We start from the raw sequence: 24,316 nt of genomic DNA, 5'->3' as shown, positions 1-24,316 counted from the left end.
AAAAAACCAAAATAAAATCTCACCTTTTTTTACATTGTTTTAAATATCTCAAAAAGTAAGCAAGATAGAGCAATTATTTATATTTTATGTTTTGTAGACAATTTTATTTCCTACAAAAAACGTTATTTCCAATGACAATAAATTTCCCTTACTTTTAAAAATATATTAATAAAATAAAAAACAAGTTACCACCTTTTTTTACATTTTATTAAATATCTCAAAAAGAAAGCAAGATAGAGCGATTATCGTATATTATGTTTTGTAGACAATTTTTTTTGCAAAAAAAAAGGTCATTTAAAAAAATATTGTATTTCCCCTACTTTTCAAAACATATTAAAAAGATATAAAACAAATTGACAGTTTTTTTTTACAATTTTTTAAATATCTCAAAAAGTAAGCAAGATATAGCGATTATCGTATATTATGTTTTGTAGACAATTTTTTTTGCAAAAAAAAAGGTCATTTAAAAAAATATTGTATTTCCCCTACTTTTCAAAACATATTAAAAAGATATAAAACAAATTGACAGTTTTTTTTTACAATTTTTTAAATATCTCAAAAAGTAAGCAAGATATAGCGATTATTGTATATTATGTTTTGTAGACAATTTGATTTGCTACGAAAAAGGTTATTTACAAAGATATTGTATTTTCTCTTAATTTTCGAGATATATTAAAAAAATAGAAAACAAATTCCCACCTTATTTTACATTTTTTAAAATATCTCAAAAACTAAGCAAGATAAGGCGATTTTACATATATTATGTTTTGTAGAAAATATTATTTTCTACAAAAAAGGGTATTTACAAATATATTGTATTTTCATTACTTTTCGAGATATATTAAAAAAACAAAAATCAAAATCTCACCATTTTTGACATTTTTTCAAACATCTGAAAAAGAAAGCAATATAGAGCAATTTTTTATATATTATGTTTTGTACACAATTTTATTTCCTACAAAAAAGGTTATTTAAAAAGATATTGAATTTCCCTTACTTTTTGAGATATATTAAAAAAATAAAAAAAAAATTGCCACATTTTTTTAACATTTTTAAAATATCTCAAAAACTAAGCACGATATAGCGACATTACAGATATTATGTTTTGTAGAAAATTTTATTAGCTACAAAAATAGTTATATACAAAGATATTGAATTTCCCTTACTTTTTGAGATATATTAAAAAAATTAAAAACAAATTCCGTCCTTTTTTTACATTTATTTAAATATCTCAAAAAAGTAAGCAAGATAGAGCGATTTTACAAATATTATGTTATGTAGACAATTTCATTTCCTACAAAAAAGGTTATCTACAAAGATATTGTATTTTAATTACTTTACGAGATATATTAAAAAAATTTTCTTGTAAATCTATCGATTTTAAATGAATAAATTTCTTTTTATTATAGATATAAAAATCATCTAATGCATTAGCATATCATTTTGTAATCCTATAGTTTTTCTCTAACACAGTAAAGAAACGTACAAACTTTTATTGTATGCGAAAAAAAACATACATTTTTTAACATAATAACTGTAGTACAATCGATTTTGTATTATAGAAAATATATGTATATATAAAAAAAGGAAATATTTCCGATATTTTTACATCGGATTTTTGTAGACTTAAAAATTTTTCTATAATGCTGTTTATCTGCTATCATCATTAGATTGCTGAATAATATACAATAAAATTCCAAAATTTATCTTGTAATTCAGTCGTTTTTAAGTGACAAAATTTTATTTTTTTATAGATATAAAAATCATCTAATGTATTAGCATATCATTTTTGTAATCCTATAGTTTATCTCTATCGCAGTAAAGAAACATACAAACTTTTATCAAATGCGAAAATTACATACATTTTCCAACATAATTACTGTAATATGATCGATTTTTTATCATACTATATATTTATATTAAAAAAACGAAATATTTCCAATATTATTACATCAGATTTTTGTAGACTAAAAAATTTTTCTATATTGCAGTTATCCTACAAACTTTGATTGCTGAATAATATACAATGTAATTCCAACATTTTCTTTGTAATTCAGTTGATTTTAAATGCCTAAACTTCTTTTTTTAAAGATATAAGAACCATCTAATTTATTAGCATATCATTTTCGTAATCTTATAGTTTTTCTCTAACGCAGTAAAGAAACATACAAACTTTTATTGTATTTGAAAATTACATACATTTTTCAACATAATAACTGTATTATAATCAATTTTGTATCATAGGATATATGTATATTAAAAAAACGAAATATTTCCAATATTATTACATCGGATTTTTGTAGTCTAAAAAATTTTTCTATAAAGCAGTTAATCTACAAACATCTTTAGATTGCTGAATAATATTTAATGATATTCTAAAATTTTCCTTGTCATTCAATCGATTTAAATTAAAAAATTTTTTTTTATTAAAGACATAAGAATCTTTAAATGTATTAGCATATCATTTTTGTAATCCTATAGTTTTTCTCTAATGCATTCAAGAAACATACAAACTTTTATTATCTGCGAAAAAGAGATACATTTTTTAGCATAAATACTGTAATATTATCAATTTTGTATCATAAAAAATATATGTATATTTAAAAAAACGAAATAATTCCCATATTATTGCATCGGATTTTTGAAGACAAAAAATTGTTCAATAATGCTGTTAATCTAGAAACATCTTTAGATTTTTGAAAAATATACAACGTAATTCCAACATTTTACTGGTAATGCAATCCATTCGATATTACAAAATTTCTTTTAATTATAGATATAAGAATCTTCTAATGCATTAGCATATCATTTTTGTGATCCTATAGTTTCTCTCTAATGCACTAAAGAAACATACAAACTTTTATTATCTTCGAAAAAGAGATACATTTTTCAACATAAATACTGTAATATAATCGATTGTGTATCATAGAAAATATATGTATATTAAAAAAACGAAATATTTCGAAGATTATTGCATCGGATTTTTGTAGACTTAAAAATTTTTCTATAATGCAGTTAATCTGCAAACATCATTAGATTGCTGAATAATGTACAATGTAATTCCAACATTTTTCTTGTAATTCTATCGATTTTAAATGACAAAATTTCTTTTTATTAAAGATAAAAGAATTTTCTAATGTATTAGCATATTATTTTTGTAATCCTATAGTTTTCTCTAACGCAGTAAAGAAACATACATACTTTTATTATGTGCGAAAATTACATAGATATTTAAACATAATACCTGTAGTATAATGGATTTTGTATCATAGAAAATATATGTATATTAAAAAAACGAAATATTTGGAAGATTATTATATCGGATTTTTGTAGACTTAAAATATTTTCTATAATGCAGTAAATCTACAAGCATCTTTAGATTGCTGAATAATATATAATGTTTATCTAAAATTTTTCTAGTAATTCAATCGATTTTAAATGACAAGAATTCTTTTTATTAAAGATATAAGAATCTCCTAATATATTAGCATCTCATTTTCGTAATCCTATAGTTTTTCTCTAATGCAGTAAAGAAACACAAAAACTTCTGTTATCTGCAAGAATTATATACATTTTTTAACATAATACTGTATTATAATAGATTTTGTATGCCAGGAAATTTTTGTATATAAAAATAACGAAATATTTCGAAGATTATGACAACGGATTTTTGTAGACTAACCAATTTTTCTATAATTCTGTAAATCTACAAACATCTTTAGATTGCTAAAGATGTACAATAGTCATCTAAAATTCTCCTTGTAATTCAATCGATTTTAAATGACAAGAATTCTTTTCAATATAAATACAAGAGCCTATTATTATATTTATATCAAATTTTTGTAATCTTATTATTTTTCTCAAAAGCAGTGACGAAAAAACAAACTTTCATTATTTGTGAAAAAGAGATCGTTATTTAACATTTAAACTGAAATTTAATCCATTTTGTATCATAGATAATTTGTGTATATTAAACAAACGAGTTATTTTGAAGAATAAGACATATGATTTTTTGAAACTGACCAATTTTTTTATGATGCAGTAAATCTACAAACATCTTTAGACTGCTGATAAATTTACAATGTTATTCTAACATTTCGCTTGTAATTTTTGTCGATTTTACAAGACAAGAATTCTGTCTATTATAGATACAAGAACCTACTATTAAATTTACATCACATTTTAGTAATCCTATAATTTTTTTAAATGCAGTCAAGAAACAAACAAACTCTTATTATCTGTAAAAATGAGATACATCATTCAACATAATTCCAGAACTTTAATCGATTTTGTATCAAAGTATATTTGTGTATATTAAAAAGACGAAATATTTCGAAGAATATGACATAGAATTTTTGTTATTTAACAAATTTTACTACAATGCAGTGAATCTACAAACATCTTTAGATTACTGATAAATGTACAATGTTGATCTAACATTTTGCTTGTAATTTTTTCGATTTTAAAGGACAAGAATTCTGCTCATTATAGATACAAGTACTTACTATTATATTTACATCAAATTTTTGTAATCCTAATATATTTCACAAATGCAGTCAAAAAACAAAGAAACTTTTATTATCTGCGAGAAGGAGATTCATTACTCAGCATAATAACTGTCATTTAATCGATTTTGTATCAACGTATACTTGCGTATATTTAAAAAACGAGATATTTCGAAGATTATGACATAGTATTTTTGTGGATTAACAAATTTCTCTACGATGCAGTAAATCTACAAACATCTTTGGATTTCTGATAAATGTACAATGGTAATTTATGTTATGGTCGGTAACAGGAGGTCGCTTTCACCAGTCTTTACTAGTTCTGTAAAAGGGAAAACTCGAGGAGTAAAAACAAATATTGAAAGTCTCTAACCGCTCACGACCTTACAGTCGTTTACACGGCAAAGAAGAAAGAAGAAATAGTTATGCCTGTTTCGGGTCAGCCTAGTAAATGAGAACTTTACCCGGGATATGCTCTCGGATACCAGATATCGGGCTTCAGACGCTAGATGTAACCAATCCTTAAACTAGATGTCAACAAATTTCAATCGCTTACCTTGTTTAAGGAGCCGACTGATCAGAACTGTAAGATTGATTTAATTTTAAAATATAAGTATTTATTATAATAGAACAAATGTTTAATTATTAAGGTTTAAAGAGATAGAAAAACAATATGTGACAGATCTATTTCGCTACAGTCATTGAATGCATTGATTTTAAAGATTTCGTGTACCTCGTTGTCTGTCTTCGCAACCTCGTTCGAGTCACTAATGGAAACTTTACCGGCGTCTATCGTTACACTCATCTTCCGCAAAAAATCATTGCCTATTAGTAAACTATGATCTAAAAGAGCATCGGAAACTACGTGAACTTTGATCGGATACATTTTCTTATCGATAATGATACTTGTTTCTATCACGCCATATGTTTTAATTAGATCAGAGCCCACACCCCGAAAACGCAAAATCTCTTTATTTAATTTCGGTGTGCCTACCTTAAAATATTGTTCTGTTGTTATTAAACTTATGTCACTACCCGTGTCTATCAGCGCTGTAATTATATCGTTTCCCATTTGCACCTCTTTTACACACTTCCGTTTGGTTTCCATACTCACACCACACACTTTCTCCGACGCGTCCCGTTGCTTCTCGTTCTTTTGACAAGCTGTTGAAATATGTCCGAATTCGCCGCACTTAAAACACTTTGATCCTTTTCTCTTAAATGGACAACTCCGTCTCTGATGGTTCAACCCTCCGCAACTAAAGCAGCGTTCGCCGCTAGTCTCCGACGGTGGTCTGCGTGACTGCTTCCCCTTCTCGTTGGTAACATGTGTCCCTTGCGTCTTTGTCGTCTTCGTCTTCTCCTTCATTTTTTCTTTCATGACTTCATATAATGCAATTTTCTTCTTTAGTTCTTTGATCGTTGTAGCTCCGTACAGAATTGTTTTATTTATTTCTTCGTCTTGAATGCCGTCGATAATATTTGTATCGTAGATGTTTTATCGACACCTGCTTGAGCGGCAATTTCACACATCTCATAAATGTACTCTTGATAGATTTCATCTGCTTTTCTTTGTCGTCTTCTAAGTGTCTTATGTACCTTATATGTGTTCGTTACTTCCATAAATTCCTCTACTAATGCCCTCTTCAGTTGTTTCCACGACTTACAACACTTTTCATACCGCACGAAAGATTTCGCCGGTCCTCGTAATAATCGCTTACAATAGATAATTTTTTGCAAATTACCCCACTGGCATATTTCAGCCATCTCTTTAAACTCTCTTAACCAGCATTTAACGCTAGTTGTTCCGTCTCCACTGAATGTGTTGACCGACTCTTCAACGTCTTTAAAAGACAACATCTGCATTGCCCTTGCAGAAGTTTCTTTTTCGTCGATGATAGATTCTTCGTCTTCGGTATCATCATCCTCTGAATCCTCTTCATCATCATCGTCATCTTGTTTTTTATTGTAAGCTGCTCGTAAGCGTTCCGCTAACTCCTTCTTTCTACTCCTTGAGCTTAAGCCCATTCTCTTCAAGCTGGCTTTCAGCTCCAGGTACTTCATCTGATCGATGTCTGGCTCTGCTGCCACAACAGTCGTATTAGATACATCTTTTTGTGATGTCCTCCTTGATTCCATGATGCACTAGACACTCTAACGCTTCCAACTAATAATTACTTACACGCTCGTGAAATCGATTCTATCCCGGCTGAGCCCCCAAAAATGTAAGATTTATTTAAATTTAAAATATAAGTATTTATTATAATAGAACAAATGTTTAATTATTAAGGTTTAAAGAGATAGAAAAGATAAGAAAAGTAAGTAACAATAGTTAGAAATCTTAAGTACACTCGTATTACACTCTTTCACTCACAAATAGTCGCACCGAATCAAGAAGGCGAAGACCGCATTCTTCGCCGCGCTTATATACACATTCACTACACCAATGGACCCAATCACTTCCGTCAATCATTCTCGAAATCTCCAGACTAATCCCGACCGATTAAACAAAAGACCTTTTCCTGATTTCCGGTTCGGGAATATTCGAGAGACTTCGGGGTGCACGCCCGCTTTTCTTTCTTACTGGACACACTCATATTCATACTGTTGCATGCACTCACACTTATACCCATATCGCTGCGCGCACTCACACTCATATCCATATCGCTGCGCGCACTCACACTTATACCGATATCACTGCATACTCTTACACATCTTTCACATTCATCAATTGTTCTCACGCACATCATACACTCGCACTCTTCGTCTTTCTCTCACTCTCACAGAACTGTAATCCCTTTTGTATTCACTTCTCTTGATGTTAGAAGGGAGTAAACTGGTTAAATCACAATCACCGGGTTGGATACAATAAAGTATATTTTAAAAATAAAATTGTGCCGTTTAACAGATTACACAATGAACAAATCGTTTCACAAAAACACTATTAGTAAAAATTTAAAATGCAAACAAATCGTTTCACAAAAACACAGTTGATAAAAATTTAAAATATAAACAAATCGATTCGCAAAAACATCATTATAATAATTTAAATTATAAGCAAATCGTTAAACAAAAACACAAGTAATATGAAAAATAATATGATGCGATATTTAAGGAACTTTATTATGAAAATATGTGGTAGAATATTATAACCGAATTTAGATTATACTTTAAAAACTTAGATAAACTTAGACAAACTTAGACAAACTTAGCAAACCTATGCAATTTAGAACAAATTTTGACGCGTACTTAATGATTATACTACGTAGACTGACTTCATGGATGAACGCAGCATCCCAAGAAGCGTCCACCTCGGAAGAGTGGGAGTACCTCCCATTACCGCAAAACGCTTCCCCCACTACTGACCACCAAACTGCGAGATCCAAGTCAAGGGGAAGAATTCGCTGAGAATCCCAATTCTTGGAACTGAATAAATATTAATTACTATCAAGCGCGAATTCCCTGAAAAGAAATAAGTTTTATTTACATTAGAATTTTATCAAGCGCAAATTCACCGAAGAAAGATAGGCGCAAGTTCTAGCAACTGTAATGTCAGCAAAATGGCACGTTCGGTGCGAGTTCCGGGAACTGCGCCGTCAGCAAAAATGCACGTCCGGATATTTTATACAAACTATAAGTAAGAAATATAATACAAAGTTAAGTAACGTGTCAATATTTTATGCAAATTAAAATAATAAATTTGAATCAATCATTCAACTATAACGTCGACCGATAAGTCAGTACTGGAAGAACGCAATGTCGGTATTACCGACACTTACTTATCGACTAACCAGGTTATCGTTTGACATTGTCGGTAATGCATATCCCTCTATGAACGACAATAGATTCTTAATGCTCTATCTTACCTATTCTACAAAATGCAAATATCTATGCTCGTTCATGGAAAACACAGTATTATTTTCACAGCAATAATAATAATAATAATGAAAAGAAAGAAAAATTACATCGTACAAAATATTAGAGTTTATAATTACAAAAACCAAAGTACAATAATGTGAATGAAATAACCGTATAATAATTGATCTAAATGCTAATGTTCGTACAAACGTATTATTTACTCAATACTAAATAGAAAATAGTAAACAGTTTTATTTTACAAAGATTAAAAAAATATTTATAGAAACTACTTTTACACAAAATTATAAAAACTAAGGCTTAACAAAATATTATTAGATATTACTCCTACACAAAATTAAATAAACTAATAATATTCAGTTACGACAAAATTCACAATATTTCCAATTTTAAGGTGTAGTGCACGAAATTCGAAATTTGACGTCACTGGACGTGACACATATAATAAGTAGTTTTTGTGGATTTTTTAGAGAAAAATTTATAGACTAACAAAAATTTAATGCTAATATGTTCATATATTCTTGTTTCTTTACTAATAATAATTCCTGTGATTTATAGTCAATAAAACTACAAGCTGAATGTTAGATAAAAATAGTACATTTTTCAGTAATCCCAAGTTTGTTTGTAGAATAAATTCATCATAGAAAATATTCTTAGTCCACAAAAATACCATGTCATAAATTTTTAAATATTTCCGTTTTTTAAATATACACTAAATTACTATTATACAAAATCGATTAAAATACACAAATTATGTTTTAAATAGTATGTACTTTTCGCAGATAATAAATGGTTTTTTTTGCTTGACTGCGGTAGAAAAAAATCTTTAGTGTAACAAAAATTTGAGCTTAAAATTTATGTACACGCTTGTGTCTTTACTATAAAAATTCCTGTTATTTAAAGTCGATAGAATAAAAATCTAAATGTTAGATCAAAACTGTACATTTTTTAGCTATGCAAAGTTTGTTTGTAGATTTACTGCATCATAGAAAAATATGTTAGTCTACAAAAATCCGATGACATTATCTTAAAAATATATCGTTTTTTTAATTTACATAAATTTCCTATGATACAAAATCGATTAAGTTACACTAATTATGTTTATACCTATATGTACTTTTCGCAGATAATAAATGTTTGTTTGTTGCTTGACTGCATTAGAGAAAATTTTTTAGGTTTAAAAAAATTTGATAGTAATATATGAGTAAATTTTGTATCTTTACTGAAAAAAATTCCATTTATTGAAAATCGATAATTTTACAAGCTAAATGCTATATTAAAACTGTACATTCATCTGCAATCTAAAGTTTATTTGTAGATTTACTGCATTATATAGAAATTCTTTAGTCTACAAAAATCCGATGTTATAGACTTTAAAATATTTCGTTTTATAAATATACATGTAGGAGAGTTTTAAGTGTAGCAGATGTAGACAAAAAAAACTAGTTTTCAGTCTTTTCTTTATATCTTATTTTTTGGAAAGGAAAACTCTATTCAGACTAAAAGAAAAGATCAGGTAGGCCATAAAACCATAAACGAAGTTTTAGGATTATCAGAATATATTGGTGCTATAAAAACCAATTGTGCAGTGTCGGGACCCTTTGAAGAATTTCAGATACCTTTGTAAACATATGCGATAACATAAACAAGGGAAACATTTCAATGTGCTAGATTATGTTTCTGTATGCATAGTTCCTACTACCGAAATCTATAGGCTGTACCTGTCGGTGGACTATGGGGTTGATCCTTATGCTATTGGTCAATAAGATTCGTAAGCTCCTTCCCTCTCAAAAGGGGTGTAGGACATTTCTGATATAAAAGACGTGGAAAGAAATAACAAGAAAGCAGTCTTAGTCGTAGAAGTAGAGCAGTAGAGCAGTAGAGCAGTAGCAGTCTTTGCCGTAGTTAGTCAGCAGTCATAACAGTCGTAGTTGCATTATAAGTCGTTATCAGTTGTAAGAATACAGTCGCTCATCTTAGTTGTAACCGTAAGATTGTAAAACTTATATTGTACTTTTTCTAATACCTGTTCTTTTTTTTATATAAACAGTTTTAATCTCTAAAGAGAGATTATTTTGTTTAGTTTATTGAAAAAAAGAAGATATATAAGTACATTACTTTATAATCGTATGCCTACAAGTTAAGATTACAGTCTTCGAGGTAATTACAGAAACTATTACAAATATACCTTGTAGGAGAATGGAGCAAAACAATAGATGCTAGAGGTTGGGCTAGTTTTACTTTGTGAAGCCTCTTTTTAAACTTATTTCGTTGTTCCTCATACAGAGGACACTGCCAAATTATGTGGTCACGAGTTTGTTGTTGGTAACCACAATGACAAGACGGATCATTAATGACGTTGATTTTTATTAACGATGCATTTAAACTATAATGGCTAGATCTACATCTGTTAATTGTAGCTATAAATTTACGTGGTAATTTTTTATTTTTGAACCAAAGTTTAGCTTTAGTGTTATGATACTTTGGGAAAAATTCAAAACCTTTTGTACGTCCTTCTTCAATAATTATGTTATTAGTGGCCGTAAAAGCTTTTTTTGCTAGTTCTTTGAAATCAGTATACGGAATTTTAACATGAGTTGAGAAGGGTTTTTCAGATACTAATTTAGCTTAAGCATCAGCCTCTTCATTACCTTTGATACCTATATGGGACAGTACCCAGACAAGCTTAATTTTACAATTTTCATTGCGCTTTTTGTTTGATGCAAGGATTTTTTTTTGATTTCGTATATATAAGGGTTTGTATGTACACTATTTTTACAATTTTCTAATGAAACTAAAGTGCCTAAAGAATCAGTAAAAATTAAAAAGTTACAGTGTGGACGATTCAAAGTAATATCGATTGCATTCGATAAGGCTATGCATTCAGCAGTAAATATTGAAGCATGTTTGTTGGTGCTAGTCAGAATACTTATATTTAATTTCGGACAGATGCAAGCGCTACCAACAGAGTTAGAATTTTCTGATTTACTTCCATCAGTATATATTGCATACGTATTTCTATCTTTAGTAAATTCGTCCACCAGCAAGTTAGGATTATTAGAACTTTTTAATTTTTTACCAAATTCGAAATCGATATTTATATCACCTATTATTATATCATATGCATGCTTGTAACAGGTATAGTAATCGCTTTTGAATATAGGAGAATCTACTTGATTGATATTTTTTATGCAATTCACAAAAATACGTTTATTATTTACAAACAAATGTTCTATACATTCTACCTGTTTTTTAAAATCAAAAACATTTTCATATATGTTTAAACTAGTATTTGAGGCAATCTTGTACAAGTAACTATTGTATAAATATATAGTACGTTCTTGTATAAAAGTTAGTTTTGATTCTGAGATAAGAATATTAGTTGGGGTGCTCATTCTGTATCCTAAGGCTAGTCTTATAGCCATATATTGTAATTTTTGTAGTTTTTCTATTTGAGTTTTTTGTATAGGGAAGTAGACAAAGCTAGCGTAATCAATGATTGATCGTACAAAACTTGTATACATAATAATTAGAGTTTCTGGATCTGCACCCCATTTAGTACCTCGCAAGAATTTAATGATATTTATTGCTTTTGTACATTTGTTCAAGACTATATTTACATGTTCTTTAAATGTTAATTTATAGTCAAATAAAACTCCAAGAAATCGTGCGTGGTTACAAGATTTTATGATCGTATTGTTAATATTTATTTTAGTTTCGCCAGGCTTAATGTTGCGATTGTTAAAATGTATAAAAATGGTTTTTGACTCGTTTAAAGAGAGCTCCAATTCACAAATATTTTCGAACATTTGTTTTAACGCTTTTTCAAGCAGTCTTTTACTTGTTTCAAAAGAACCTCTATTGCAGTAAAGTGCAATGTCATCTGCAAATTGTGATATCTTTACACTTTTTGGAATCCTATCAATAACGTTAGAAACATATATACAGTATAGTAGGGGACTAAGCACACCACCTTGAGGCACTACTTTATAAACTTTTCTAGCTTCATTACCTGTTTTATCAGTGTATATTGATCTTTCGAATGTAATAAATTGTATAAATTTAGTCAATTCTTGTGGACAGCCTATTTGTGTGAGTTTGAGTAATAGAATTTCAATGTTAACATTGTCAAATGCTCCACTGACATCAAGAAAAGCAGCTAAAATGTCTTTTTTGTTAATAAATGATTCTTCTACCTATAGGACTAGACTTAATAGATTATCTGATGTTGATTGCCCTTTTCTAAATCCGATTTGGCTTTTTGGAAGAATTTTTTTTGCTCAACCCACCATTGCAATCGATTTTTTATTAACGTTTCAAAGAGTTTACATAGACACTGCGTTAGACTTATTGGTCTCATGCTTGTACCATCTGGTTTTTTGACGAAATGTACATATACATCTGTCCAAGAAACAGGGTAATTATTAGTACTATACATTTCATTGAATATGTCTAATAGGATAAGTTTATATTTTACAGGTAGTTTTTTTAGCACTTCGTAGTCTATTCCATCCATACCCGGACTAGAATGTATGTTTCTACTATCTAAGGCAATATTAAATTGTGAGAAATTAAATGATTTACTAAGCATTTCATTCTTTTCACAATTTGGTAAAAAATTAGGATCATTATGGCACCAAGATGGACTAATTTTATTTAAGGCTGTGCCTAATAAATTATCATCGGTTGGATGGTTTTCTATTGTGTGACAAGGCCTTATTCTTGTGTATTTATTTTTCATTATTTTACAAGAATTCCAAACGTAGCTTTGACTAGTATGTATATTGATTTTTTCTGCAAATTTTTTATAATTTTCTCTACGTTTTGTTTTGAATAAACGTCTTACAATAGCACAGTTCTTTTTATAATCTATAAGATCATTCATACTTTTGGAAAACCGCCATTTTTTAAAAGAAGCTTTTCTGAGTCTTAAGGCTTTTTCACACTCTGGATCCCACCAAGAAACAGGATTTCTGTGTATATTATTATTGACAAGTTTTTTCTCTGGAGTGCTTATTTAAAGTGCATTAACTATTAAATCAGTGAAAGTTGAATATTTTGAGCTTGCATTAGAGTTTTCATACTCTACAGTAAATAACTTTACATATTTTAATTCCAATACTTCTAGAAATAGGGTCCAATTAGTTCTCATAGATTTAAGTCTAAAACTTTTTTTATTATGAATCGATTTTTGAATATTTATGTCTATATTAACAGGAAAGTGATCGGAGCCGCAAGTTTCATCTTTGACCTGTACATGTAATTTATCAGCTAGATTAATACTAGAAAAAATGAGGTCTAAATTGGATGTATACTTAATTGGTTCGCGAATGTATGTTATAGTATCTGTATTGTGTAATAAAAGATTAGATTTATTAATACTTTCTAGTAAATTTTCACCATTAGAATCATTTTTTGGACAATTCCACATTATATGGTGGGAATTAAAATCTCCCGCGAAGAGAGTAAATTTAATATTATCTATATTATTAATAACCGTATCCCACTGTGACTCAGATAAGATTCCACCTGGGGCTCTATAACACGCAAATATATCAATGGCAGGTTTAACATTTTGAGTACATATTCCCATTAATTCAACACTTATGTCCGGCACTCTTAAATTTTTTATTTCATAGCATACAAGGTTTTTGCGTACTAAAATTAGTATACCTCCTCCTCTTGAATGTAGCCTATTTTTTGGAATGTTTTAAATCCAGGAAATTCGATGTTTTTTGTGAGCCATGTTTCGACACATATTAGAATGTCTAAGTCAGTAAGCAAGTGACGTACTTCTTCTTCTTTTTCAGAAATAGAGTAACAGTTCCAGTATAGTATTTATAAATTTTTATCACACCACTTAGCCATTTTAATTAATATCAAAATTGTATAAGGCAGCACTTACATTCTTAAGAGTTTTTTTTTAATTCTACTAAGCCTTGATTTAGCATTTCGATGTATAACGTGAGGATAAATTTTATCAATCATATCAGCTAGGCGTCTTGAGTTTTCAGTGTACTTTCTATAACGTCATGAACGCTATATGAAGCAACGAAAAATTCTTCAAATTCTGTAAAGGGAATAATACATTCTTCTTTTGAATTTTCTAGTGCTAATTTTGCTGGTAAAAGTGCCTCTTGATGATTTATATTACATTCCACATCCGACATATCAGACTGCGAGTCATTCCTATTATCATAACCTATTTTTGTTTTTTTGGGCTTAGGCTTAGGTAAGCACCATTCCTCAGATGGTTTCTCTAAGAGTTTTTTAGCAGTGTCATACAATACTTGATTTTCTGTAGTTACTTTTAATACAGTAGAAGAAGGTGGCCTTTTCAATGTGTTTACAAGTTTATTTGGTTTCAAAGCGTCCGTTGAGTTATCTGCTGTTAACGTATCGTTGTTGTTATTCGTATTCATACTTACGTCTTCACTGTATTTATTACACGTCTTAGCTATATGGCCGCTTTGTTTACATAGAAAACAATGTGTTTTATCTGTGCTTAAGAAAATCCAATACGTAACGTTGTCAAAGCTGATTTGAAGCGATTCTGGTAATAAACTTTCTTCTTCTTCTCTTATGTAACACTGTCGTCTAAACGAAAGAATGTGTGCTCTGTCTGGTTTTATTAATCCTGCTCTTAAGCTATGTATGTTTGATACTGGATTGATGCCTGCATGTTTAAGTTCTTCGAGTAACACTGAATTTGGAATGACCGGATTAACGTTAGATATTACTACTCTTTTATTTTTTTCAATTAACGGTCTTACTTTTAATTACATGTTTTTAACTTGCACAGTTTTGTTTACAAGAGTATCAACTAAAGCTTCACTGGATAAAAATATACATACACGAGCGCCAGATATTTTAGAAATGTAGCGTATTTCCAGAGGATTTATAATATTCTCTAAACCATCAATATAGTCATCATTAGAAAAACCTTCGATTGAGTCAAGTATTATTGCTTGTTCTTTCTTTGGACTGGTGTATTGAGAGGTAACATTAGCGTATGATGCTGCATTTTTTTGAAACGCAGTTTTATATAATTGGCCCCTGTTGTCAGAAACCATGTTGTTGGATTGTTCTTGCATTTCAAACTGCAAAAGCAGTTTGAATGCGTTATTTAATCACTTATAAGATAGAATTAAATATTACAGTGGAACTTTAAATTTATACCCTGAACCATTCTCTAGAATCACGATTTGTTTACACTCGCGTTCTAACTCGCGCGCGACCCAAAAGGATACTCTCTAATACGTGTTTTAAAAACATCTTATTAGTAGGATTAATCTGGGTGTATGTTAACCTCGCCCCTTTAAACCTAAATAAAATTTACCTACATACATAAAATTTTCTGCGATACGAAATCAATTAAATTAAACTAATTATGTTTAAAAATGTATGTTCTTTCCGCAGATAAAAAATGTTTGTTTGTTTCTTGACTGCATTAGAGAAAAAATTTAGGATAACAGAAATTTATATCTAATAAGATGGTAAATTCTTGTATATATATTTAAAAAATCCTGTTATTTATGTCGATAAAATTACAATATAATAGTTAAATCAAAATTGTACATTTTGTTAGTAATCAAAAGTTTGTTTGTAGAATAATTGCATCCTAGAAATATTTGTTAGTCTACAAAAACCCGATGTAATAAACTCTTAAATATTTCCTTTTTTTAAATATACAATAATTAACTATGAAACAAAATTGAATAAATTACACTAATTATGTTTAAAAAAGTATGTACTTATTGCAGAAATTAACTGTTTTTTTATTGCTTGACTGCTTTAAGAAATAATTTTTAGGATAACTGTTAGGGAAATGAGTGGTCTTAATTGATAAGAACGCCGAGCATTTGCATTGAGTGGTCAGATTTATTTAAAAGTTAGCGTACACTGCGTGTCGGTTGTGAGATTCAAATGAGAAGACGTTGATCAAACACCTTTTCATATATTTACACTGAAGTTGTTACAATGAGAAGACTAGAGCAGGCCTGATTATATTTATCAGTCAGGAGCCGAACGATGATGATTATGTTAATCACACCGAACTTGTACTTAATGAGAAGACTTATGGTTGACCTGAGAAGACACGTGTAGTTTGTATGAGATCAAGAGTACTAAAGAGATGACTTTTGTTATGTAATGAGAAGACATGTGCTACGTATGTAACAGCGAAGAGATGACTGATTGAGAAGCCGGCGTCACGATGATTTGTTAACTGCCGCGATGAGTTATGGCGAGTCCGCACAGAGCGACAACTGTCACGAGTTCTCATTGGACGGATTAAATCCCAAACATTTCTGCCCGCTATCAGCAACGAGGTTGATGATGAGATACGTTGTCTTCTGAGGAGCTACTGGAAGGACTGCGAGCATGGCGATCGGCCTTGTGAGTTTTGTGGTAGCCGTCTTCAGTGATACCACCCTGGTGAGTCCATCCTCCCCTGGCAGCAACTTGAGCACCCCAGTGCAAACCCTCATCAGTAAGGAGAACAAGTGAACCTACCTGAATGTGGTTGTGAGCGTGATGGTACTTTAAAATGGCTTGTAACTGCTGTGAGTACTGAGTTGACCACATGCGCCAGAACTGTTGAACTCTTTGCTGGATGAACTGCCATCTGGAGAGCCGACTTGCTGAGATGTCTAATAGTGAGCCTTCAGGAACAGCGTTGAGTGCCGTTCCAATGAGAAAGTGCCCTGGTGTGAGCACTGAGGTGTCTTCTGGATCATCGCTGAGTAATTCACATGGTCTTAAGCGTGAGCGGTCCAGCGTAGTCAATGCCTGTGTGAGAGAACGAGCGTGATGGGGTGACTCGCGCCAGAGGTAGTTGGCCCATCAGTTGCTGAGCACGGATCCCCCTGTAACAAGCACACACCACACACCTGAGAACATATGACTTTACTGGAGCTCTTCCTCCGATGATCCAGTAGAGTTGTTTGATGAGTTCCAGAGTCGACTGAGTGCCTCCATGCATCGTCTTTTTGTGAGCATGAGCGATGACGAGTACTGAGAACCTGGAGTTACGAGGAAGAATCGCTGGATGTTTGGCCTCATACATAAGTTCGGACTTTGAAAGGCGACCGCCCACCCTGAGCACACCGCTGGCATCAATGAATGCGGTGAGCCTAGAGAGTGGGTGCGAGCTTGGCAGTTGAGATTGTCTTGAGAGCACTGAGATTTCTTCTGGATAGTATGCCGATTGAGTAGCCTTGACCCAAAAGAGTCGTGAGTCTTCCATTCCTTGGGCTGAGATACAGGCTGCTGGTGCCGAGTCAAGCTCTCCTAAAAGCCTCTTGATAAATCTACTGCAGAGAGCTGCAACCTATTTAGCGTTGAGAATCGATGAATGAGATCCCACTGATAACTCGGGGAAGATCGTACCGCGTGATGTGCGACACGAGCACGAGCTTCTTGTGCACATGAGTCATCAGGAGCTGTATCGACCTGAGCCGGCCATGAGTCCATTGATTGAGTGATCCATGGTGGTCCCGTCCACCATAGAGTGTGCTTTTCCAGCTGATCTGTGGATATCCAATGCGATGCATAGTCAGCTGGGTTTGATGTGCCTGGCACATACCTCCAATGAGCGTTCCTTGAGAGTTCTTGAATTTTAATTACGCGGTTGCGTACGTAATCCTTCCATCTTGATGGATGAGCCTTGATCCATATGAGTGTTACTTGAGAGTCCGTCCACAAATTTGTCTGAGCTATGTTCACGTTTAGAGTAGCGCAAACATGATTCATGAGCGTGGAGAGTAGCAGCGCTGCTGAGAGTTCTAACCTCGGGATGGTTAGCCGCTTGAGTGGGGAGACCTTTGTCCTTGAGCAAATGAGAGAGACCTGGGCGCCAGTGGACGGCGAGTTGACAACGAGATACACAACAGCTGCGATTGCGAATTGCGATGCATCAGAGAAGCCATGTAGTTCAACAGCTGAATTAGAGAGCGTGTTGAACCAACGTGGGATAGAGAGCCTTGCCAGGCTAATGAGATCTTGTCTGATGCTGAGCCATTGAGAAATGAGCTGTTCCGAGAGTGAGTCGTCCCAGTCGAGATTGTGCAACCAGAGAGATTGAAGAAATATCTTAGCTCTTATTATGACTGGAGAGGCGAAGCCTATTTGATCAAATATCTGTGCTACTTCTGAGAGGACGAGACGTTTCGAGAATCGTTTGGAGGGAGCCAAGGCCTCGCGGCTTGACCACCACGCAGGGGCATCCGATTTGCCTGACCACGTCTTTGATTGGTCAGAACTGCAACGTGATCATTACGACCGTTGCTTCTCTACTTCCGGATGCCTGGATCGCCGTGGGGGTGCATTAACACAAAACACTTTTGCTTTTTCCATCGTACCGTCTCGTCGCGCTCCTCTTAATGACATTTGTATAAAAACTGTTTTTCTTTGTATTCTTTTCTTTAACACGTGGTACACCACGCTCTGTGAATAAATCTCGTCCAAAGGGATCGAAGTTAAAATAGGAAGTTTCTTTCCCCCAAACGGAGTCTCATTGGCCTATTCCTTTGTCCACGGCCCGTTCCTCGCGTTAAGAAAAAGCACCTTAACGTGTTTAATAACCAGGGAGGGTAATTCCAAAAATATGTTGATATTTTACGTAAGAAAAATATTATTTTAAGTAATGTAGACAAAACGAGCAACGAAATATATGTGCTCATTGGGGCAGACGTTGCGGGTAAATTATTGACCGGAAAAAAACATGATTTTAATAATGGTTTAATTGCGTTTAAAACGCTCTTAGGATGGACTTTAATGGGTAAGATACCTAAACGAGACAGTGTTGACACGGCAACGATGATCACTACAATGTTTGTAAAAGAGGCCAATCTAAGCGACATGTGGTCTTTAGATATTATTGGTATAAAAGATCCAATCGAAAAATTGGATAAATTCGTAAAAGATGAGAAAACACGGGATTTTTTATTAAAAACCGCTAGACTAAATACAAATGGTCGATATGAGGTTAAATTGCCGTGGGTGGAGGATCACACGCCTGTAGCCAGTAATTTTGATATCGCACAAAAACGTTTAACGAACTGTATCAAAAAGTTAAAAGCTTAAAATTTGTATGACGATTATGATAAAGTTTTTCAAGCGTCGCTTGACGAGAAAATTATTGAAAAAGTTTCTGCATCTGAGACAAATAAACCCAGTCATTATTTGCCACATCGGCCTGTAGTTAAAGAGCACAGTACTACCCCCCTTCGTCCATTGTTCGACGCGTCAGCTCATAAGGACGGTTTTCCGTCGTTAAATAGTTGTTTAGAAAAAGGACCAAACTTAATCGAGTTTATTCCTTCGAATTTAAATAGATTTCGCGAGAGCCAACTGGGTGTTGTTTCGGACATAAGGAAAGCCTTTTTACAGATTTCCTTAAATAATCAAGATCGCGATTATTTACGTTTTTAATGGGTAGAAAAGGGCGAAACAGTTATTTACAGACACTGCCGAGTAGTTTTCGGTCTCTTTTGTAGCCCATTTTTATTAGCAGCTATTATTGAATTGCATTTATCGTCAGCCTTAATAGACAAACAAGAAAATTCTAATTTGCGTTGATTAAAAGAAACAATAAACAAATTAAAAAGTTCATTTTATGTAGATAACTGTGTAGCTAGCGTAGATTGTTTTGACGAGTTGGAAACATTTATTCAAGAATCTACTGCAGTAATTTTAGCTGCCGGTTTTGAACTAAGAGGCTGGGAAAGTACAGGTGATTCGGCGGTAAGTCAATCGACCTTGGTCTTAGGCATACAGTGGAATAAAAAGAGGGACACTTTGTCGGTCAATCCCGCAGTGTTAGATATGGAGGCTCAAAATTCGACTACAAAGCGAATTACTTTATCTGCAACTCACAAAATTTTTGACCCGATCGGCATAACGTGCCCTGTTTCCTTACAGACTAAGTTAATTTTACAAAAGGCTTTTAAAATTTGGCTAAAGAAAATCGATTGGGACGTCGAAATTGTGAGACAAGCGAGGGAAGAATTTTTATCGTGGAAAAACGACTTAATTTCGTTAAAAAATTTAGAGATTCCGCGAGGTATTGGTAAGGGCTATTTAACCTTGCACGTTTTCGGAGACGCGGGCGGATCAGCTTACGCAGCTGCTGTTTTCGCACGAGTTGAACTCGACGGTAGGGTGTCAGTTTCGCTTCTAAATGCCAAGGCGCGATTGGATCCGAAAAGGTGTACGATTCCTCGACTTGAATTGATGGCCGCGACGATAGCCGTGAGACTCGCAAATAGCGTGCGTGAGTCTTTGACTAGAGCTGTTTTAAAAACATATTATTGGACGGACTCCACGACGGTATTAGCATGGATAGGCCGGGTCATGCAATGGGGCAATTTCGTGTGGAATCGTGTCAATGAAATACGCAAGTTTAGTAAAATAGAGGACTGGAAGTATATACAGAGTGATCAAAACCCGGCAGACTTGCCGTCTCGCGGTTGTAGCTCGTCGCAATTGTTAGAATCAAAGTGGTGGCTAGGGCCCGATTGGCTTTACAACACGGAATCTTATTGGCCAACATCAAGGGCAAATATTAACGAGGACGAAGTTTGTACTGAATGTAAAAAATCGTGTTTGACGCACATGGTAAGTCTTGAAGACGCGAGTTTCGAAGCAACGGAATATTTCTCTTCCTGCAGTAAATTTCTACGTTTTTTCGCGTGGATATAACGGTTTTTCAAGCCCGTAGAATCTTGCTTCAAAATAAAAAATTTTTAAAAGACGGGTGCGAACCGGAAAAAATATCGTATACGGACAAGGGTGAGCGAAAAAACTTAAGATTATCGTTTAAAGAAATTAGAAATGCCGAGACGAAAGTACTAAAGTATTTGCACGCCAATATGTTCTCTAATGAGAAAGGTAAAGAAAAATTATCTTCTTTTAGCACGTTTTTGAACAAAGATGATTTGATTATAGTAAAAACTAAAATTTTTAATCGTAAAGATAGCGAATTGTTTAGATGCCCTATTCTACTAGATAGTAATAACGAAATAGTCAAAATGCTAATCAGAGAAAGTCATGAGAGACTTGGTCATGTTGGCGCTCTTGTAATTATGAGTAATCTAAGCGAACGTTTTTGGATAATTTCTTTACGAAAAGAAATTCGGAAAATGATATCGAAATGCGTGACGTGTAACAAGCCAAAATCAAAAAGGATGGCATGCGATACACCAGCTTTACCGGAAAATAGAGTTAGAGATGCGGCGATTTTTGAGGTTGTGGGCGTGGATTTCGCCGGTCCATTATTTTTGCGCGATTGTGGGAAAGCATGGATATGTATATTTACTTGTGTTATTTACAGAGCGGTACATCTTGAGTTAACTACTAGCTTAGCAGCTACGGGGGTTTTAGAAGTGTTGCGTCGTTTTATAGCCTGACAAGGCCGGCCGAGAATGATATATTCGGAAAACGGTACGAATTTTGTTGGAGCAAAAAACGCATTAAGTAGCCTCGATTGGCAGAAAATAATGAAATTTAGTTTGACAAAAGAAATTGAGTGGTATTTTAATCCGCCATCAGTTCCTTGGTGGGAGGGTGGTGGGAAAGGCTTATCGGAGTTTTAAAGCAGATTCTGCGCAAGATTTTGGGCAAGGCGTACTTGTCGTATGAAGGGATTAGTACTGTGCTCTGTGACGCTGAAGCTGATTATTAATTCACGCCCATTGACGTATATTAGCGAAAAACCAGAAGATCTTATCCCTTTACTACCGGCAATTTTTCTTCAAGAGGCCTACGAGCTCATCGCGAACATTACTCCAGACGACTCCTCCTATGATCAGGCGTGGACACTACTCAATTCAAGGTTTGAGAACAAACGCCTTATTATCAAGTCACATCTAGAAAGGCTGCTCAACCTCAAACCGATGCAGAAGCGCCAAGCCACCTCGCTGACAAAAATGGTTACCATCATTAATGAGACCACTCAGGAACTCAAAACACTCACAGTGTAGAGCAATAACGATTGCCTTATGGACACTCTCCTCACTGGACTGCTCGATCGAAACACTCGCGAGAGGTGGGAGACATCTCTTGCATCGACCGATGAATTTCCGACACTCAGCCAGCTCACCAAATTTCTGGTCGCTCGTGCTCGCACATTGGAGACCATAGAAGCCTCATCTACGCCAGCTCAATCCAATGTGCAGAAAGGGACTATGACTACTCGGGCAGGCTCACATCAGGCGTCTCAACAGCCTCCAGCCAGCTCAGCAAGGTCGGTAGCTCATCAGACTTCTCATCCAGCTCAGTCCCGGACAGTATATCCGTGTGACTGTTGTGGGCAAGATCACTACATCGCGATCTGCCCAAGAATGCGAGGCTACTCGGTCAACCAAAGGGTGAGGTTGATCAAGGAGAGGAGCCTATGCTGCAATTGCCTAGGCAGGCACAATCTGAGGAAGTTCAACAGCCGACGGCATTGCAAGACGTGCATCGACTTCCATCATACCTTGTTGCATGGTGCTGACCTCTCAACCATCTTCGGTCTACCAAGAGATGTGGCTCAGACCGCTCAGGAGGTGGCGGATGCACCCGCTCCCTCAGAAAAGTTTTCTCAAGCATGAAGCTCAGGGCAGCTCGTTGAGAGTTGCGATCACCCGATGTCAAGCTCAGCGCATCCCAGTCATCTCACATTGCTGGCCACAGCGACAGCGATAGACGTCTCAGCAACAACATCAGTTCAAGTTCGTGTGCTCATTGACCCTGGATCAGAAATCTCGTTCGTCTCAGAAAGTCTAACCCAGCAGCTCAATCTTGAACGAAGGCACGAAAGGCTGGACGTTTATGGTGTCGGCGGAAAACGGACTTCTCAAACAAGAGGAATTGTCACGCTCAACCTTCAATCAAAGTATAGACCACTCACAGTGACAATTTCAGCTCACGTACTCAAGACAGTTACCACTATCCTGCCGGCCATAAAGATACAACAGGAACCCGAATGGCCTCATCTGAAGGGTTTAAATCTCGCTGATCCAGAGTTTCTCATCCCAAGGGCAGTAGAGGTTATAGTCGGAGCAGACTTCTACAACCAACTCATCAGGCCTAACATTATTAGGCACTCAGATAGATCTCCCATTGCTCAGTTGTCCATCTTTGGGCGGCTGGTAATTAGCCCAATTCAGGCACCTGTCACACTAGCAAGGACGACTCATCATGGCAGCTCTCAGGCATCAAACTCATCCTTGCAAGAGTTTTTGACACGGTTTTGGGTCCAAGAAGAACCTCCATCATCGGACATCTCATCGCTCACTCCTGAGGAGCAGGAGTGTGAGCTCCACTTCAAGACCACTCATTCAAGGGACTCGACAGGGCGCTACATCGTCAGGATACCGCTCAAGTCACCCCCAACAGTCCTAGGAGATTCTTATCAGACATCTCATCGATCGCTTCAACGAATTCTCAGGCGACTTGGCAGAGACACTCAATACGACTGATTGTACACTCAGTTCATGCGAGAGTATGAACAAGCTCAACACATGCTCAAGCTCGATGACAGCTCAGTTGGTAGAAGGCCACACTACTATCTGCCTCATCATGGGGTGCTTAAGCCAGACAGCTCAACCACGAAGCTCAGAGTTGTTTTCAACAGTTCAAGCACCAGCTCCACTGGTCACTCGCTTAATGACATCATGCACGCTGGTCCTAATCTGATGCTTAACATCTTCGACTTGCTCATTTGGATACGCCAACTTAAGTATCTGTTTGCGACTGACATCACAAAGATGTACCGGCAAATCAAGATACACCCAGATGACCAGAATCTTCAACGTATCGTGTGGGTGAACGAACAGCATGTTGAATCTAATTTTCAGCTCACCACAGTAACCTATGGAACTAAGTCAGCACCGATGCTAGCTGTAAGAACGCTGCTTCAGCTCGCTGAAAATGAAGGCTCTCATTATCCT

At 34.2% G+C, this 24,316-nt stretch overlaps 2 protein-coding genes across 2 annotated transcripts; both read left to right on the top strand.

Moving 5' to 3' along the window:
* Positions 1 to 18,132: 18,132 nt before the first annotated feature.
* Positions 18,133 to 21,790, top strand: LOC107073390 (uncharacterized). The gene is made up of 6 exons (XM_089175755.1): positions 18,133 to 18,349; positions 19,147 to 19,443; positions 19,492 to 19,596; positions 20,005 to 21,051; positions 21,096 to 21,272; positions 21,357 to 21,790. Exons 1-6 carry the CDS (start codon positions 18,133 to 18,135, stop codon positions 21,788 to 21,790), a joined length of 2,277 nt encoding a protein of 758 aa, XP_089031881.1.
* A 1,221-nt stretch (positions 21,791 to 23,011) lies between these two features.
* LOC107073389 (uncharacterized) lies at positions 23,012 to 23,845 on the top strand. Its single transcript, XM_015334017.1, has one exon. The coding sequence runs from the start codon at positions 23,012 to 23,014 to the stop codon at positions 23,843 to 23,845; it is 834 nt and encodes a 277-aa protein (XP_015189503.1).
* Positions 23,846 to 24,316: the final 471 nt, after the last annotated feature.

Source organism: Polistes dominula, unplaced genomic scaffold (assembly GCF_049000335.1).
Source record: "Polistes dominula isolate Pdom_NZ unplaced genomic scaffold, Pdom_raw_medaka contig_19, whole genome shotgun sequence".
Taxonomy (NCBI): Eukaryota; Metazoa; Arthropoda; class Insecta; order Hymenoptera; family Vespidae; genus Polistes; species Polistes dominula.
This window is presented reverse-complemented; position numbering and strand designations above follow the sequence as displayed.